The following is a 20,345-nucleotide window of genomic DNA, read 5'->3' as shown; positions in this document are numbered from 1 at the left end:
GGGAAGACTGATTCGTGTTTCAGGGCCAATGAACAAACGTTGATTCGCACATCCCAATTAAAAGCGATTGGACGCCTAGTGTCGTCAATGGCAGCCAGAGTGTTGAATGAATACATTTGGCCCCCTTGAGAATATTTTAGGGGGTCTTAATGATGTTACTTAATAATTTAAGGCTGACTGTTGATTGACATCTCTAAGAGTCATTAGTTTCATGTTTTACAGTTCTGATAATAGTTCTTTTTCCAGAAGTGTGCCATATCAATCCATTTTCTTTGAATTTATTGACAAAAATAAGAGACAATAGTGTATAATGTAGTTCTCATGTACTGACCAATTGAGGCAAAATGCAAGGTGAGAGTTGGGTGGGATTCTCCATGATTTATGTGAGCAAAATATCTACTTGGTGGTTGATTTGTGACTGCAAGGCAGTTCTTTTTTAAAAATACACATTCCTGCCAGATTACTAGCAGCACAGATTAATGGAGAGACAGGCTCAGATTTTCTCCTTGAAGTGAAAAGAATGAGAGTCAATACGTATACAATGGTGCATTTCTTACACTTGTTCTTCTCAGATGCACGGTAAGTTAATATCGTTCTCTCAATAAAGCCCATTATTCTCTCAGATTTTCTATTACATGCGCTATCAGATTTACACTGATGAGATAGAAAAGTTGCCAAGTCTATGGAAAAAAATGTGAGATGTTGAGGACGGAGGTGGGGGCAGGTGGGGGAAAAGGAAAAAAAGTCACAAGGATGGAGTTGTATTGTTATTTATATTGTTATGGAATTAGATTATGTATTACAATTAAAATGTCTGAGACCCACAGCAGTGTTTGATTGGACACTGAATTGTATAACAGTAAGAATGTCTTACTGTGACACATTTTTTCGTAATATTACAATTTACTACAGTTTAACTTGGATTTTTTTGGAAGTTGCACTTTTTTTGTTTTTGCTCCAACATTTCGGACTTTTTTCTCCTTTGTTGCGACACTTGAACTTTTATTTTAATACTTTTGCTTATCTTCTAAAATTCTTTCTTTTCATAGCCTTCTCCTTTTTCCCCTATCAGTGTGGCCATTATACTCCTTTTTGTGTGTGCGTGGGTGTCTGTGTTTGTGTATGGAGGTACAAGTTCCCAGAGGCCTTTGGAGGCTTAGTCTAGCTTTAATCAGCTCAAGGACCCGGACCTGCACCCTGCTGCTGAGATCAAGCCTAACCTGAAGGGTTAAGAGGATCCACGAGTAGCTCGCAACTTCAAAATGTCCAATAGCAGCGAATGATAAGGGACCACTTTTTCCTTGGTTCATTTGTACTTGAATCTAGACCACACAGAACTTTTCATTTTCATCTTGGGTGGGTGTATTTATTTTTTAATGTACAGCCACTTTTAATGAACATTTAAACTACAAAAGTGTAAAAATATAAGATAATTAATCCGATAAAATGATGTGTCTTTATTCTCTATTGACAAAAAGCGACATTTAAGGGCATAAAAAGAAGAGAAATAAATATAGAATTCTGTTCAAATCGTATAGGAACTACTCTATATATGTTATAGCATTTTTACAAGTAAACAAGATATGAATTTGTACTTGCAGTATATTTTATATGGGTTTTACCCAAGGGTAACTAGTGTGTGTGTGTTGTGTATGTGTGGCGCTTTTGTGACATTCATAAGTTACGTTTTGATATAAATCAAATCTGTTGATGACAGTTTTGCTTTATTTTTTCTGTCTGTCTCCTCATGCATATTTGTGCCTTTTATCCTGTCTGGAAGTCATGTTTCCAGACAACTGACAGCTTAATGAACGCAATCTAATTATAGTGTGTAGTGTATGCTCAGAAACCTGAACAAAGATGCACAAGAGTAGAGCCTTTGGTAAACACAAGGGGTTCATCTAATTTCTCTAATTGCAACTTCCTTGCTCCTTCCTCCTCCTCTTAGATGGTAGCCCCTTCCTAACCAAATAACATACTTTATTCATCTCTGTAATATGACCTAGCGACAAAGGCAAAGTTCCAAGAAGTAGCAAAACTGAGACACGTGTCATGCGCTCAGTCTCAAGCCGACCTGTAAATCACTATACTAGGTACCTGTTACATCACCAGAATGGAATTCAACTTTATTCTTTCATTATTTGCCATCGGATTGATCTATTCACATAATGGTTCCGGGGGCTCCACACCCTGAATTGCTCACCAGCTAATCGCAGGACATAAATGGACAAATGATGTCACATTCACTTTCTTGATGACAATTTGGGGACAATGTTCATTTAATTTACTATGACTGTTTGGGATTGTGGGAGGAACCTGGAGCACTTGGTGAAAACTGACACTGGGACGAGGACTAGATGCAAAGTCCATTTCAGAAGGATTTGAACCCACAACCTTAGAACTGCTAAATGGATAGGCTAGCCAGTTGTCCTTTGTTCCAGGATTTTCTTTGGACATTCTTACAATAGAATTAGCCCGGTGTGATGTGACAACATGTATGGGCAAAATGATATGAAAAACGGCGGCCCGGCGGCCTCACAGTGGGAGTGCCGGGTTCAAATCCAGGTCGGTCCACCTGTGTGGAGTTTGCATGTTCTCCCGGGCCTGTGTGGCTTTTCTCCAGGTACTCTGGTGTCTTCACACTTTCCAAAGACATGCATGGTAGGCTGATAGGGCACTCTAAATTGCCCCTAGGTATGAGTGTGAGCGTGAATGGTTGTTTGTCTCCTTGTGCCCTGTGATTGGTTGGCCACCAATTCAGGGTGTCCTCTCCGCCTCTGGCCCGAAGTCAGCTGGGATAGGCTCCAGCACCCCCCGCGACCCTAGTGAGGATACAGCGGTTCAGAAAATGAGATGAGATATGAAATAGCTCTACTTATAATCCACACAGAGAGCACAATTGGTTCCAATATCAACTTCTATAACCAATGATAATATGCCAATTTATTATACACCAGTCTTAAAAGGCAAACCACTCGTAACACTTGTTAGGATATAATTAGTAAAAAGATTATATGCTAACTATACTGCTTTTTTCCCACACTGGATAGTTTTAGATTGCAGCACTACTTGATATCTTTAACATTTGTGGCAGCAGGTGAGCTTAATGTCAATAAAACAGTGAGTGAACAGGGGTGTTTCCATAATTGTTGTATTTTTTTTATCTGCAAAAAATGTAATTAATTAGGCATTACATTGTGGTATATATCGATATTGTGATATAAAACGGCTTATCATTTTACGACCTTAGGCTCTGTCTGGGGCTTTTCCTCTGGTATTGAACTGACACACCCAGCAGTGGGTTATTTTTTAACTTGAACACTCGGGATGTACATGAACTGTGCGTTGCTATAATTTTTTTTTCAAGAGTATTAGGACAAAATTGCATGGTGCTACTTGATAGTGTTGAGGTGGCTTTTGTCTTGGTTGCAAACCATTAGAGAACCGTCCATTTTTATTTTAGTCATGTTTTAACCCTTATGCTATTTCTCACTGTCACACACATTGACAGTGAACTCATCATGAACTTCATGAACTTAACAACTAATACTGTCCCATACCTTGGCAGCTGCGCCTCGCTTTACGTCACCTTTACAATTCTTAATTATTTTACAGCACTTGTAGCTTTTCATAGCTGCCAGAATCATTTCTTTGTAAAAGTGTGAATTCTTAGAACACAAGCCCTTGATTTGATGTAGACACAAGTTCATACAGGCACCAGCTCACAGAGCCAAGCTTATCATGTTTTTTATTCAGTGATACGGGAACCTGGGATTGTTTGGGCTGGATTTCCGAGATTCCTTGACTTCGTTTCGCCTCAGCATCAACTTTGTAGAGGCTGCATGAACTTTATGCTGGCCTTGGCTTATCTCTTGATGCAACCGCTCCTTTTTTAAGTTAGCTCGTTGCAGTCGGTAAATGCTCGTTGCAGTCGGCAAACTGTCAATTGATCTTTGCCTTTATGTGTTATTAAAAAAAAGTTCTTCAGGGCTTTTTTATCTTATCCAACTGACCTTAAAATTAGAATTTACAATTCGGAAATACTACAGAGTTTAAGAAAGGAAATGGATGACAAATGATGAGCTGTATATAAATAAAAAAAGTAAATTAGTAACGTGATTTATTTAATGTGTTATTTAATATAGTGTAGTATTGTATCATAAGGTTTAGTGTAGCACAGTAGTAAACTAATATTTTTTGTCAAGAGCTGTTATTTCGGTACACGGTCGATTGGTCGCCGGTCTTTTGGTTGCCCGGAAGGTTATTGATAATTACCATTTAAATCGTTACTCAAATTCCCTAAATACAAACTGCGAATTACTATTTAGTCATACTTAATGCCCTAGTAATTATTAGGCTAAAGAAAAGCTCAAAATTTCCCGGACTTTTATTGTTTTTTGTTGGAGAACTTGCTAAGACCCTGACTGACGTAGCTTCTTAAAGGGACAACGCATGTACATACAAACTCTTATACACTCACACGTCGGCTCAGTGAAACTGCTCATGGCCATTGTTGGCTTTTATTGATGCGTAGACCGTGTTGTTTTACCTTGTTTTGTCGCCGGTCTTTTAGTCGTCGGTCTTTTGGTCGCCTGGGTTTTGGTCGCCCGTTGTCGCGGTCCGGGCGACCAAAAGAATGCGACCAAAAGACCGGCGACCAAAAGAATGCGACCAAAAGACCGGCGACCAAAAGACGGCGACCAAAAGACCGGCGACCAATCGACCGGCGACCAATCGACCCCACACGGTTATTTCCGAGTGGCCAACTGACCTGACGCATAAACAATTAAGATAGAAGATGGAAACAGAATCTTAAAATGAACTTCTATTTGCATTTGCAGCCAGTGGAGGCAGGCTAGAACAAGCGTAATATGCTCCCTCTTTCGTGTTCCAGTTAAAAGGTGAGCAGACTGGCTGACTCCATTGCAGTAGTCTAGCGGTACAATCACGAGTTGTTTCATCATAGTAATGAAGAGTCATCTCATGTACTATAATGTAATATTTGTCAAAGGTTTATGTTTGAATTTGATTTGGTTTTCAAGTATTCACAGTTACTGCTGCTAACCTGCTTTGAACTCCAGTTCTAGTTTCTGCTCTCGCTACCTCGCCATCTCCTCCTTTAACAGAGGCCGAAGGTCACATCAGCAGAGCATTGTGAATGTGAAAGCTGCTTTGTTCTGTTGTGCACTTGTTTTGTTGACCGGCCCCAATCACACACATGCATGCGCATTACCCACACACCGCCGACACCGTTACACTTCCTCCTACTCGTCTCTTTGTGTTGTCTCTCCTCGTCGCCCCTTCCAAAGTTTTTTGACCTTCAATGTCTTTTTCGATAAGGTCCAGGGCGTGTTAGTTTCAACTCTTCATGACATAATAGTAAAGGGATTAAGGCTACAATGTGTTTTAATTAATATTTTAGGCTCCAGCACGAACGGATAACGAATGAATGAATGTTTGTAGCTTTTAATTCCCCCAGTACAAATCCTTTGAGTTGGAGTTTGAGCCATGGAAGAAACTTACATTTTGTTGCTTTTTACAAAAGTTAGAGTATAAATACTATATTTGTACATGTTTTATGCTAGGTATGCATTCCAGAGTTGACAGTTATGAGTTTGAATTGGCTTTTATTTGATATTTGCATGTTTTTCTCAGTACTCCGGCTTCCTCGCAATTTCCATGGATTCATATGTAGGTTAATTGAAGGTTCTAAATCGCCCATTGTTGTCAACGTGGGAATGAATAGCTATTTGCCAGTATGTGACATGATTGGTTTACGACCAGTCCACGTTGAATCCAAAAGTCAACTGGAATAGAATCCTGTTCACCCAAGACTTTCACGAGGTAGAGCTCTGTAGAAAATGGGAATTTAACTTTTTGTTTCTCCAGAGTATTTGTGCCATGCCCTGAGATTGACTGGTGACCAATCCAGGGTGAACTTCCACTACTTCTTATTGATGCATACCCATTTTTCGCGCTATTGACGCGTTCGTAACCCAACAGTCTTTTGCTCAGCCCCAAGTCAAAGCAGCTGTCGGAGTTTGTTGTCCATACAGTTTTCAATCTTTTATCATTTTCATGTCTTGTGATTACTGATTGTCTTGTTATTCCATGTTGTGATAAAGAAGAATAAGGAAATTAGGTAAATAATTCACTTGTGCGCCCTAGTTGAATCATATCTTTGTCATTAACGTGTGCATCTGAAGCAGAACATTACCACTTGTAGTCGAACAACGCAACTGATCCAGAATAGTGACTAAGTCACTCGGGAGTAAATTGCAGCTTGAATAGAATTGAATTCAATGATTTTATAGTCATTATACAAGTATAATGAGGTTTAAAGATTTCACCACATAGTACACAAATAACATCAACAAACAGACAAATAAATAATCAATAAATATTCATTCATTCATATTCTGGACTGCTTTAGAGTCGCGGAGGGTGCTGGAGCCTATCCCAGCTGACTTTGGGTCAGAGGCGGGGGACACCCTGTATCGGTGGCCAGCCGATCGTAGGGCACAAGCAGAGGACCGGGATTTGTAGATGCTGGACAGTGTGGGTAAGGGGCAGTTGATGATTAATGTCAGAGAAAAGTTAACTGACAGATTCTTTTTCCGTGTAAGAATGAAACACCGTCATTAATGGACATTGTCTTTTTTCCATTATTAATGTTAAAAAAATGCATACTGTACTTGAAACACTCCCAGCATGTGTGAAACCTTGCCCATTCGTTCCTGTCCATACCACTTCTTGCTAGTCATTCACCCTCCCTCTCTGTCTCTGGCCTCTCTGGCCTTCTCTCTACCTCCCTCGCCTCTTCACTCTCCCTGCAAGTCCAGAAGAAAAGGGTGGTGCATTCCAACGGCCTGGAGACCGTTCCCCTTCTTTCAACCAGTGGCCCGCAGAGTGACAGTGCAATTAGAATAATAATGGCTGTCCATTCACCTCAGTGCCCCAGTGACGAGGCAGTCGGATGGAGAAAACCGGGGAGGGCGGAGAGAAACCAACACTCGGGGGATTCTGATTGGCTCCCTGCTTTCCCTCTGTTTTTACACCGCCGCCGGCGCCGGTAGCGCCCTCAAGTTGGTTTTACACTTTCTGCTGCATGACATGTGCATGCACGCGTAAACACACACACTGGGCTTTACATGACAGAGAGCGGCATTCAAAGACAATTTGAGTGAACAGTTCTAAATAGTGAGGAAACCAAAGGTGAGTATGAATCCTTGAATCACTTGAAAACCTCTAAACCTCATGGATTGTTTTAGTGCAATTGTTTTTTGGGTTGTTTTCTCTTGTGCTGTTAGTAAAGGTTTGGATCATCACCATTCTTGCACTTCCTTGGCTAAACTGTAACTATGTTTGTTCACGACATGTTGTAGTTGGTTAAATTGTAACTTGAGAGATCAGTAGCGCACATGGCGTTTTTGGTAAAGGTTTTAGAATGACACGTTGATTGAAAATGACATGATTTATTCACAGATGTTGGAAGACAGCCAAGCTGTTAGTAAACCAAATGATATGCTCCTGTGCAAAATGTCAAGGGCTTTCCGTTTTTAGATATCTTGTTTAACGGAGGCTGTGATATATCGAAAGTGGAAAAGGTGATGTGTTTGTCTATCTGTTTATGCAATGACTGTTCACTTCCTGGGTCAATTAAGATTTCAGTGATGCTATAGTGAAACATAAGATCTGGAATCTGAATCAACATCCAGTGGATTCATCTTTGTACAATGTGCCAGAACTATTAATAAAATGCATATATTGGCTTGTAATTGCCCGACATTATATCACCAACCCTTGTGGTGGCCTAAAGTATATTTAATTTCATTTAGTCTTAAAATATATCGGGATTCAACTTTTGGATTACCTCCAAGGACACTCAATGGTCTGAAAGTGAATAACTTGTTGTCATTGGTCAAAGAGTTTACAAACAGCCAATCTGTTTCCTCTAATGTCATCACTGTATTGTTCACAGCCACGAGGGGGAATATTTCTCCAATCTTGAGAAAGCAGTATGATATCTAAACTCATGAATATGAATATTTGAATTCATGACACGCATTCGATAAATAACAAGGCATGGGGGACATGATAAGTGATTGCCCTGACAACAAAGGCACTTTCAGCAAACTCCCGAAAGTGTCATCCATTCTTTCCTATGGTAATTCTGTCACCACGATTATTTGTCCTAGAGGATGTGCGATGTAAAACATGCTTGTTCTCGCCTGTCGTTTTGTTTCCACGCATATTCCGCGCCATTCACTGCGGATGCCGCTGTGTTTGCAGAGCCTCAGCATACAAGAGGCCCTTGGCACACAACTAGCCAGGATGTGCTAAAAATTGACTTTGTGATGAAAGAATGACCATTTTAATCATAGCGATGAATAATGCATACATACGTGCGAGTGTTCCATCTATTGGAGAATAATATTTATACTGGCCAATATCCAAATTATACCTACAATATGAAATTATTGCATTCGCAACAATCTTTATTCATGTTCCCAAACTGGAGAGAATGGCTTAGGTGAATACAAAATGGTTTCCTTTTGAGCACTACAGAAGATTTGCGACCTAGTAATTTTAAATACTACCTTAAAAAATATCTGAGCCAAGACAGAAAAATAAAAGGGCTCGACAGGTTTTACGTTACGTGTCCCAGTCCTAGATAAAATTGGACAATTAAGGTTCAAAAAGAAAAAAAACACACGAGTTTATGAAGCTAATGAAGTGCATAGTACCGAATTGTATTGTAATAATACCGCACTAAGTCTGGAAATACATTTGTTCAGGTTGGGAAATCTAGAATTACTAGAATTATTCATTGTTTAAATTGGTATTAACAATCCACTTAAATATTGAGGTGCCAATTCCAATGTAGTACTCAAATATTGAGGTGCAGATTCTGAAAACAGTTTGTTTTTTCCAGAATTTCAATCTTAATGTGATGTTTCATTGTGAAGTTATATGTTTGCCCTTCGCAACAACCAAGGCGCAAAATTGTTTTTACTATAGTTTAAGTAAATTGTGCACATAACATTTTTTTTCAAACTTACCAAGAATGTTTTCAATTGGATTGACCTTATTTCCATAAGATGAAATCCATTTGTTTCTGTTTTATCAGCTCCACATTGACTGATCTTTGAAAATCCAATTGTGCTGATGACAACCATGGCCTTGTGTCTAATACTCCTCATGCTGGGTGAGTACCCCATCCCCTTTTATTTATTTAATTTGAAGAATTTAAGAACAGTGTATCTTTTTTTGTTTTGTCACAATTCATACGCATTCGTAAAATCCTCAATTTCGGGGTAGATATTGTTGTTCTTCAAATCACAATAAGCTGGATGAAGGCAAATTACAAATTGTATAAATTAAAATAAGAAGTAGGATTTTTATGAGGCTGACAACCTTAGAATGTGATTTAAATAAAGCTGATCATATATATATTTCTTTTTTGCTCAACGATGATCCCCAGACTACCAACGTATTTGCTTTGCAGAAAAAGATTCAGTGTGATAATCATCTTTGCAAAGAAATTGAAGCCATGAATTTATGAATGACGGCTTACTTACTGTACAGGTGTTGTAAATGACCGAACGAATTGATGCATCACTTTTTAAGTGTTCATATGGCTTAGTTCCATTCCAACAATCTTTCCAGCTCTGCTCAAGATTGAAGGAAAGTGTTGCAAACAGGCCCTTAAAGGTGCATTAGCATTCATTCATGGCCACACTGACACCTGGAATGTTTCCCCTTTAATGAATAACATTTTCCATCCTGTCTTCACATTCCTCCCATAGTAACGTATACCGGAGGGAAATTGGATGCCTACGGGTGCGTTTACCTGTCATTCATTTTCTTTGTGTGCATGTGTGTGCATTTCATAGCCTCATGCTACACTCTAATAACATACTTGTAAACCAGCTGGTGTCAAATGTTGTTCAAAATGTTTCATCGCCTGACTCGCACCGATTCAACTCACATCTTGGCTGGGAATGGAGAGATGGGCAAGTTTACATATGGAAATTAAGTGATTTGGTCACTATATTTTTCGACTTTTAAAAAAAAAACCTCAACCATTCACACTTATTGGGATTCGCAATGAGCAGAATCGTTTTGATGGCTGTTTTCTTTGAAGCAAATAATGGATCAAAGGTAATATTGTGCACATTTCCACCTTACGTCATGCTGTTTGCCCACTTTTTGCAATGCACGATTTTACTTGCAGCATGGTGGCAGTGGATGAGACAATACAGAGCAACTGAAGAGCAGTTGTCAATGAGTCTTTTCAGTACAACAATGATCCACAACCTATGGGCAATGCAACAAAGGAATGGGTCATGAAGAAGCACATTTAGGTCACGAGGTGGTTAGCTGGGCCCGAGTGTTAATTCTATTGAAAATGTGTTGAGGGAGCTGAAGATTCAAGTTGCTAAATGACAACCTTAAAGGGACAGAAAACACTATTTGTCATGTGTATGCCAGCAGAATTTAGTTTGATTAATTAAAAAAAACAATTTACAATACATGAGTCAAAGTAATGGTGAAAAAAAGTGATTTTCCTCCAAGTTCATTAAAGCAATTACTTTCTGGAATGTAAGCCCATGTCTAAAATTATAAACATCCATTTTTTTTTCAAGAGAGCTAAAGAGAAATTTAAGATGTAATGACCCAGCGTTGTGGAACATTGCCTTCATGCAATCTATTAAAAAAAACGGCAGGGCACTTGTGATAGAAGTCAAATGTGCAGCATGCAATGAGTTTTTAAGAAATACTTTTTTCCTGGAATTGTATTTCTAGCCTCAAGTCTGTCTGGACAAGACTTGCCATCAAGCCCGCATGGCTGCACGGATGGGAGCTGTTACCCCGCCACGGGAAACCTTTTGATTGGACGTGCTGTGAACCTCAGTGCTACCTCCACTTGTGGGCTAGACGGTCCGGAACACTACTGCATCGTCAGTCATCTCCAGGTCAGTTGATTAACTAGTCGACAAATATTTAATTGGTTATGTTTTTTTCAGTTTTAATCTTGCTTTGTCTTTAGAAATTACTGCCTTTTCCATTAGTATTCATAAGCTTTTACATTTTTCCACAATATTTAGTTGTCAATATTTAGTTGTTCCATTTTCTACGGGTTTATCGAGCTCCAATTCACCTTTAAAGCTTGCTTGTTTTAAATGAATGAGGCTTCCACCCACCTGCTCAATTTTTTAGCACGTGTTAGACTACAGACATGAAGCACGAAGCGTCTTTGTCAACTTGTCTTCCACCCCTTAGTAATATTTTGAAGGTTGTGCACAACTGCAAGACAGGTACAATTTGTAAAAGCTATCATACAGTATGTCATACACTTGGTATAACCATTGATAGGCATTATATCTTCTAAAATAATTTTAGATCAAGAGTAATATTTCTGTTTATGACTGAAAAATGTGTTCCTCAAACGTCTCACATTGGCTCAAACTGCAGACAATAAAACTCATTACTGGCTAAGTCTCTCCCATTTGGCTTTTTAAAAACCTAGCTATTTTTTCACATTGGTAATAAGCCAATGCCTCCCGCCCATACAATATACCAGTAAAAAATCCAAGTCTTAGCAAAAAATCCTGTTTACAAAGACAATTTAAAACGGCAAATTTAGAATAAAACGGATCAGCCGTGATGAACTAGCAGTGATCTGACGGCCCTCCCAGTTGAAATAGATTGAACCTCTATCACTGTCCTTTGCAGCAACTGAGTTATTGTGTGAATGTCAGCCCAACACTGGATATGGGTCATTCGAAAGAATGTTAATAGACAGGCCCCAACATCTAGTAGATGTCTTCTTCACGTCACCTTCCTCTTGTCTTTTGTCTAGCATTAGTTTATTTGTTTCTCCTTCTAAATGATGCTTGACATGTGTTCCATCATGTGCACGGAGTATACATACGTACATCTGTTTGCACAACAAGTACATACTTGCGCCATGGTGCCTCCAGCTGAACGAGACCCTGATTCCAGTGGCTCTCTGCAACGGTTGGGGCCAGGATATAGTGACATACTGTCACACCATGAAACCAGATGTCGACCTTTGTTAACAACGGCTTAAGGCCCCACTATTTCAACGTCCAAGAGTTCATCAATCATGTGCGGTTGACAGAAGATTGTCATGGTAGTCTTCCTTTTCACATTGAGTTTAGATTCCATCATTATATCCGGGTTGAGGTGATAAATTTTGAGGACCGTTGTTAATCCAATTACGTCAGTGACCCAAAAAGGGGCTCCGAAGACAAGGGACAGGGCAAGTGGGAATCATGTAATGTAGGTTAAAAAATACAAGTTTATTTTTATCGTACTTAATCTAAAAAAAAATCTCAAAAGGGTTTACAGGGCTCACAATTGAAATATATTAGGAATATCTCCCGGAAAAAAAGCATTTTCAGCCAAAGGTTCACAGGGCATTGGATTAAAATAAGGAAAATAGACGAAAAATGAAATGATCTCATATTGAAACATAACTTAATGGGGATTTGGTGGATGCAGTTTTTATGTATAGCCAATGTGCTTTTCAAATTAACATTGTATTTACATCATTGTTTAGTTGCAAGAAAAAGCTTGACCAGGCTTGACTAATTGGAAATGAATAAGGACTCGGAGTAGAGAGCAAGAGTGAATGGGGGAGATTTAAAGCCACACACACAAATGCACATTCACGCACACACACTTAACACCCTATCAACTCTTATTTAAATTCAATTACGAAACCCACTTTCATATGTAAAAAAAAAAATACTACAATCATGCTCAAATAATTGTCAACCTATATTGACTTGTATAATGTCTGGCCTGACCTCAGCTCATGAGGAGGACTGTCAAAAAGTGGAAATGTGAACGGTGGTCTGACCGGCCCACATTTCAAATTGTATTGCGAAATCATGGGCGCCGTATCTTCCGGCCGAAAGCGAAAAATCTTGAATGGTTATCAGCTCAAGGTTCAAAAGCCATGGTTCTTTTTCTTTTAATGTATGAATCCGCTGAGCCGAAGGGTTCATTTACAGTACAATAAACAAACGCAGTACTTATTTGGCTGCTCATTAGCACAACTGTTTTATGAAGATGAGGTTGGGTCTCAAAGAGGTTGCCTTTGTACACAAGTGTAAATAAGGTATTGTTGGCCACCGGCCACACACATTGCACAAAGACATGTCATTAAATGTAGGATCTTTACCGGCCTCGTTATAATATCTTTATCATTCCTGACAGCAAGCTAATTAAGACACTCCAGCCTGAATTCCATTTGCTTCTCTGTGCCAACCTCATCTACTCAACGCCCCTCTTCATGGCCCCCATCTACAAACGCACCGCACCGCACCCCTTTACTGCCAACTGCCCCTTGCTCTCTGCAGGCTCATTATTTCTCCTCAATTGTTGAGAAGCAATTCCACTTGCAGGCCAACTCGAGTTACCTTGGGCCTCCAGGCTAGCGCGTGGAGCAGTGCAACAATTCAATACTTTATTTCATAGTGGGCTATAAATCCTACCGACATTTTTAACCCTTTGTCATTGAAACTGTTATTTAGACTTCCTTTGAGGAACACAATGAAATTAAAGAAAAATCTTGTATTTTTTTAAGGCTTTGAATACCCAGTGCTTTTATTGATGCTGTTAAAACAGCAGATTTTCATGCTAAGTGTCAAACTGTTTTAGCCCCCAAAAGAAGTCTCCCACTATTTCCTGGGGTTTTCTTCCATTCTGACTTCTTTATTCACAAATATGTTTTTCTCACCTGAACAGGAGTCAGATAAATGTTTTGAGTGCAACTCCCAGCATCCGTATGACCCCAACCGAGACAGAAACAGCCACCGCATCGAGAACGTAATCTACCTCATGGACAGCAACGGAGACAACACATGGTGGCAGTCTGCTAACGGTGTGTGTACACTTTGATAGTGGCATTTTTTCACTTTTGCCCCAGTAGATTTGTCATTGTGACATTTGTTTCCCCAACAGGAGAGGAGAATGTCAGCATTCGACTAAACCTGGAGGCAGAATTCCACTTCACGCATCTCATTATGAAGTTCAAGGTACATATATACTCTTTGCATGCATGAGTTTGCTTTATGGGCCTTTTTTATGCCCCAGTACCAATAAACCGCTCCCATGACCGTACATATGAGTAGGAAACATATTTCTTTGTTGTCGTACTTTGTATTCATTGTTTTGTTATACATGCATAGTATATAATTAGGCGCTATATCAATTTGCCTTTGTAGTCTTTCTTCTGTTTGATGAAGGAGCCTACAATTGTCTAATAATGCTTTATAATGTACAGTTGCTGTACATAATGTGTACAATTATTACATTTTCAAGATTTATATAATGTACCCCACAGTATATTGACTCTCATTTTAGTTATTAAACGAGCTCTACAGTATAAAGGGCTATCAGGTTAATGAATGCAAGAACAATTTTCGTTAAGCAATAACTTAAGTTTATTTATTTCCCGTTTCCGCCCACAGACATTCCGCCCTGCAGCTATGATTATTGAGCGTTCAGCTGATTTTGGACGAACATGGCGTCCCTACCGCTACTTTGCCTCCAACTGCACTAAAACTTTTCTGGGTATCCCCTCTAATGGCCTGCACAACATTAACGATATCATCTGCGAGGAACGTTACTCTGACATTGAGCCTTCCACCAATGGAGAGGTGAGCTTTTTAGGGTCTCTTTGTTGCAATATTGTGCTAATCGTATGAGAAGAACACAATAATAAACTAAAGCAATGATGGCATAGGTTTATTTTACCCGGTCCTGAACCCTTATGTTTGACTGTATATCAGTGAAGTTGAATAGGAGCTTCTGCTCTTTCACAAATGAACTGAAATCTTTCCTCTCCTGATTTTTGTTTTGTTCTCTTCAAGGTTATTTACAAAGTGTTGGATCCTGCTATTCATGTGAAAGATCCTTACAGCTTGGACATTCAAGGTATCTTTACAAGAACCACTAAACATGTAAAAAATTGAAGTATTTATATGAACCAAGATGCCTAGTTGGCTTAAAAAATGTTTACCTTTAATGTGGCATCCATTATCTAATCACAAACTCTATCTACACCACAAAATCTGTAATACTGTGACAACTAAGAATTTTTGTGACATGTTTCGGTTGGACAACATGCTTTTACACTGTTATTTTAATTTGATCTATTAATGTGTTATTCTTTACCTTTAGAGCTCCTACGAATCACCAATCTGCGCATTAACTTCACAAAATTGAACACTCTGGGAGATGACCTCCTGGACAGACGCTCTGATGTCCTCCAAAAGTATTACTACGCCATCTATGAGCTGGTGGTCAGAGGAAGCTGCTTTTGTTATGGACACGCCTCCGAGTGCGCACCAGTACCAGGCATTGACACGCGGGAAAATGGCATGGTGGGTTTATATGCGTTCTTTTGTACCTTTGACAAGATTACTCATAGTTACCAACAATATTATGTTCACATTCACTAGATGAAGCTCCAGTGAGAAAACCTTTGTCAATCCAATGCTTCTCTGGCCTTATTCTAGGTCTATTAACTCAATTCAGTCTTTGGGGATAAGTTGTGTAGTTCTGTTTTACTATAGTGGTAAGGACAATGTTGTCAAACGATTATCTGTTTGTTGGTTTCATTTCACCGGGTTCCGATAGTCTATACCAGGGGTCTCAAACTTGCGGCCCGCGGGCCAACTGCGGCCCTCGGGACGATAATTTGCGGCCCCCGTCTTAATATGAAAGATCGATTTTTTTTTTTTAATTTTTTTTTTTTTTTTTTTTTTTTTTTTTACCCCTTTCGCCATGATGGCGCCGTTTAAGTGGCAGCCAGTGGCAGTAGCTCTGTCCACTCATGTTTTTCTTGTTTTACAGCATGTTTTACATGAAAAATTAGAGGGAACATTGACATGCACCTGCTTGTGGCAGGTGTGATACTGGTGTGCCGATAGCGAGCAATGATGATGTTGTGACCGGATGATTCGCCTAAAGACGTTTCGCCGACGGACGTTTGACAGACGGACAGGTCGTACTAGTATTTGTTAGTTTAATGATTAAATACAAATACTATTTGTATTTAATCATTAAACGCTGTTTTCAGCTGGACTTGACCGAATTTGAGAGCATTTTGAGCCGTTTGGCGAATGGACGTCTATAGACGTTTTTTTGCCTCCATCGCGATATCATCCAGTATTTGTATTTAATCATTAAATGCTGTTTTAGGATGGATTTGACCCGATTGCTGTCATTTTACGGCTCGTTTCTGCTACATCTGCCTGCCCAAGAGTGCTTATTCCCGGACTGCCATTGATGGTAGACGAACATTGATTTTTACTATAATTTGGACAACACCGGCAGCGGGCCGGATTAAAAATCCTAACGGGCCGTATATGGCCCGCGGGCCGAGGTTGAAAAACTTGTACACACACGATCCGGCGGGGCGAGCGTTCGAATCCCGTTTCGGCGAAACCTCCGTTCGGCCGAATGAACGTTCGGTGGAACGTCCATTCGGCGACCTGCCCGTCTGTCAAACGTCCGTCGGCGAAACGTCTTTAGGCGAATCATCCGAGTACCGTTGATGTCGCTCACACTGGTACTCAGTGCGCTCAGGGAGGTTGTCTTTCTGCTCAGACCAACAAAAAATTAGAGGGAACTTTGGTTCGGAGCTGAATGAACCAATCACGGTGAGGTATACGGCTCTGGAGGGTGGGACATCGGCCGGGCTGTCCAGTGCCTCGCTCACTCACTCATTCATTCCTCCAATCAGCTGGGCGGAGGAGAAGCCGTGAGGCCGATCACTCCGCTCGGCGCGCACACTCCTCCGCTGCTCTCAGCATAGAACTGAATGAGGCGCTATGATCCGTGATCCAGCCTGTGTCAGTGTCTGTAGCCATCTCCGCGATTGAAACGGAGAGCGAAAGTGCACATGCGCCACAAACCCGCGCGACTGAATGTGAAAGATCAACCCGAGACTCATTCCAAGTGGAAAAACATATTACAGAGCCCCAGAGATGTCTCTTTCAAAGCCTGCCGTGAAGAGAAAGGTCGGTGATGAGCACAGACAGTTTCAAGAAAAGTGGGGAGTGCAATATTTCTTTGTTGAACACAGGGGCACCCCGACGTGTCTCATTTACACTGAAAAAGTTGCGGTGCACAAGGAATACAATTTGAAACGTAATTGTACTATGAGACATGCTGAGGAGTACGAAAAATACCAGGGAGATGAGAGAGCCAACCAGGTTGCCAGTCTTAAAACACGTCTTCTGAGGCAACAGGATCTCTTCAAGAAGGCTACCAAAGACAGTAATGCAGCAGTCAAAGCTGGCTACGCCTTTTGTGAGTTGATTGATCCTGTGCTAAGTGATCCCAAATGGCTCATGGACTTGGCTTTTCTTGTTGATATCACACATGAGCTTAATGTACTGAACAAGAAGCTACAAGGCCAGGGGCAACTTGTCAGTGCTGCCTATGACAACGTGAGAGCATTCTGCACTAAACTTGTGTTATGGAAAGCCCAGCTCTCTCAGACAAACCTTTGCCATTTCCCAGCATGCAAGGCTCTCGTGGATGCAGGCACACCATTCAGTGGTGAGAAGTATGTTGAGGCCATTTCGAAGCTACAGGAGGAATTTGATCACAGATTTGCAGACTTCAAGACACACAAAGCCACATTTCAAATTTTTGCGGACCCCTTCTCCTTTGATGTGCAAGATGCCCCTCCTGAGCTTCAAATGGAGCTCATTGACCTGCAGTGCAACTCTGCACTCAAAGCCAAGTTCAGGGAGGTGAGTGGAGAAGCAGACAAGCTTGGGCAATTTTTGAGAGAGTTGACCCCCAGCTTCCCTGAACTTTCCCGAAGGTTCAAGCGGACCATGTGCCTTTTTGGGAGCACATACTTGTGTGAGAAGCTCTTCTCCACCTTGAACTTCAATAAGTCCAAGTACAGGTCCAGACTTACTGATGAGCATCTTCAAGCTCTACTGAGGGTCTCCACTGCTTCCTCCCTCAAGCCAAATGTGACTATGTGAGAAGAAGCGCTGCCAGGTCTCTAGCAGCAAGGAGTAGGCAAGAGAAGCCGTGTTCAGAATATTTCATGTTCAATGTTCCATTCAAGTTCAGAAAGTTAAAGGTTAAAGAGCTGTTAATACAGACATTTGAAATGGAATAAAAATAATTCATTTTCTCTACTTAGCCAGCCAGTGTATATCTACTGTATGCTCATTAGTATTATTTTGTTTTGTATTACTGATTGATTTATTTTTTATTCATCTTTAAGTTAATTTATTTAATTCATTTTTTGTTAAAAAATAAAGATATTTGATAACGTTGGAATGTTTTATCAGTGCTTTTCTTGTGGAAATCCTGATGCGGCCCAGTCTCACCCAGACTCGGCCTCTAGCGGCCCCCAGGTAAATTGAGTTCGAGACCCCTGGTCTATACCTTCTTAATTCTTGCCAGATCCATGGTCGGTGTGTTTGCAAACACAACACAGAGGGCTTGAACTGTGAGCGCTGCCAAGATTTCCACCATGACCAGCCCTGGAGACCGGCTGAGGCTGAAAATCCACACACTTGCAGAGGTAGGAACAAACAACCACCTCGATACGGCTTTAATTTCTCTGTCCTAAAATAGATTTTGTCAAATAATTATACAGTACATAATCCCTCGGATATCGCAGCTCCACTATATTGCGCATTTTTTTCTGGGGGAAATTTAATAAAACATTTTTTTGTAAATTCATAAAAATGTGAAAATCCACACTGAAACTCCCAAGCGGAAGCCACTCCCCTGTCCTCCGCTTGCTACGAGGACTCAGCACTGAAGTAAAAAAAGAAATATATATAATTACTTTGAAATAGGGTTGTCCCTACTTTGCGGTTTTTCATTTATCGCGGCCTTGTCTGGTCTACATTAACCGCGATAATCGAGGGATTACTGTATGCTAAAGATACTGTATCAATATATGTTCTAGTGGAGCAACCATGACAAGTTATATTAAGACAATCCAGATAAAGATCTATTTTGCTCTATTCTACAGAGTGTAACTGCAACGGCCACTCAAACCAGTGTCATTTTGACATGGCCGTGTATTTGGCCACGAATAACATAAGCGGAGGTGTGTGTGACAACTGTCTGCATAACACCATGGGCCGCAATTGTGAGATCTGCAAACCTTTCTACTATCAAGACCCGAATAGGGATATTAGAGACCCACAGGTTTGTGTTGGTGAGTCATGCATTGAATTTATCATGCAAGAGCAGAAGATTTTTTTCTTTTGCACCTTCATAAAAAAACCACATCTTTTTCAGAGTTTTTAATCTATGCATTCATTCAAATATCAGAGTAAGTAATGCTTGTACATGAGATTCTCCATTATTTTTGCATTGGGCCACCGCCAGCCTGCGACTGCGACCCTGTGGGATCAATGGAGGGAGGTGTTTGCGACAGTCACACCAATCCGGACATGGGCATGATCACCGGACAGTGTCGCTGCAAAGCCAACGTCAAAGGCTTGCGCTGCGACGACTGCAAGGAGGGCTACTTTGGACTCAGCCAGAACGACCCACTGGGCTGTCAACGTGCGTAGACACATGACTTTTTTCAGTTTTAGAGCATTTCATATCTGAATCTTATCTTTGGGAATTTGCGCAACCAGCTTGCAACTGTGATCCACGCGGGATCATTTTGATGGGAGCCCCATGTGACCAGATTAGCGGTGACTGCTCTTGTAAAAGATACGTCACCGGTCGCTTCTGCAACCAGTGTTTGGTTAGTACTAGTCATTCACATTTATCTCATTGGCGTTCAAAGGGCATCCAATGCATTTTAACTGGGAGGTACGGCAACGGCCATTCGCTGGAATGGTCGTCCATCGCTTTGAATAGAATTCAATGCCTTTATTGTCATTATACAATTTCAGGAAAGGGAATGAGTTCAGGTCTGACGGTATAGATCAAGGGTGTCAGACTCGGGTTGGTTCGCGGGACGCTTTAACGTCAACTTGATTTCACGTGGGCCGGACGATTTTAGATATGAGATTTAGATTTTTTTAAATAAATGGATTAAAAGAACAGGATTAAAAGCCCTGAATATTCAGTTTTTTATAGATCTAAAACAATGTTTATTTTAGCTTTTTATATATATTTTTAGATTTTACAAAATTATTTTTGAACTAAAAACACAGAAAAAAATATTAAAAAAATACAATTATTGATTTAAAAGAGGGAAAATCAGGAAATGTAATGTACATCTATACTCTTCATTTTAATTTGATCCTAAAACAAAAAGTCAGCACTCATGATTTACTTTCCCGGGCCACACAAAA

The 20,345-nt window shown here is 40.3% G+C and overlaps 1 protein-coding gene across 2 annotated transcripts in view; it reads left to right on the top strand.

Moving 5' to 3' along the window:
• Positions 1 to 20,345, top strand: part of lamb2l (laminin, beta 2-like) — a 34,493-nt gene that overhangs the window by 972 nt on the left and 13,176 nt on the right. Inside the window, exons 1-12 of one of the 2 annotated variants that reach the window (XM_077610102.1) lie at positions 7,080 to 7,215; positions 9,131 to 9,208; positions 10,810 to 10,979; positions 13,783 to 13,918; positions 13,999 to 14,072; positions 14,508 to 14,696; positions 14,910 to 14,973; positions 15,220 to 15,422; positions 18,478 to 18,598; positions 19,058 to 19,246; positions 19,420 to 19,599; positions 19,677 to 19,789. In XM_077610102.1, the coding sequence (XP_077466228.1) occupies positions 9,169 to 9,208; positions 10,810 to 10,979; positions 13,783 to 13,918; positions 13,999 to 14,072; positions 14,508 to 14,696; positions 14,910 to 14,973; positions 15,220 to 15,422; positions 18,478 to 18,598; positions 19,058 to 19,246; positions 19,420 to 19,599; positions 19,677 to 19,789 (1,479 nt within the window). In that variant the 5' untranslated portion in view covers positions 7,080 to 7,215; positions 9,131 to 9,168. Of the gene's footprint in view, positions 1 to 7,079; positions 7,216 to 9,130; positions 9,209 to 10,809; positions 10,980 to 13,782; positions 13,919 to 13,998; positions 14,073 to 14,507; positions 14,697 to 14,909; positions 14,974 to 15,219; positions 15,423 to 18,477; positions 18,599 to 19,057; positions 19,247 to 19,419; positions 19,600 to 19,676; positions 19,790 to 20,345 lie in introns of those variants that run through there. The other variant, XM_077610091.1, reaches the window with a different exon arrangement.

This window comes from Stigmatopora argus, chromosome 1, assembly GCF_051989625.1.
Source record: "Stigmatopora argus isolate UIUO_Sarg chromosome 1, RoL_Sarg_1.0, whole genome shotgun sequence".
Taxonomy (NCBI): Eukaryota; Metazoa; Chordata; class Actinopteri; order Syngnathiformes; family Syngnathidae; genus Stigmatopora; species Stigmatopora argus.
Note: the sequence above shows the minus strand (reverse complement) of the source record. Positions and strands in the feature narration are given on the sequence as shown.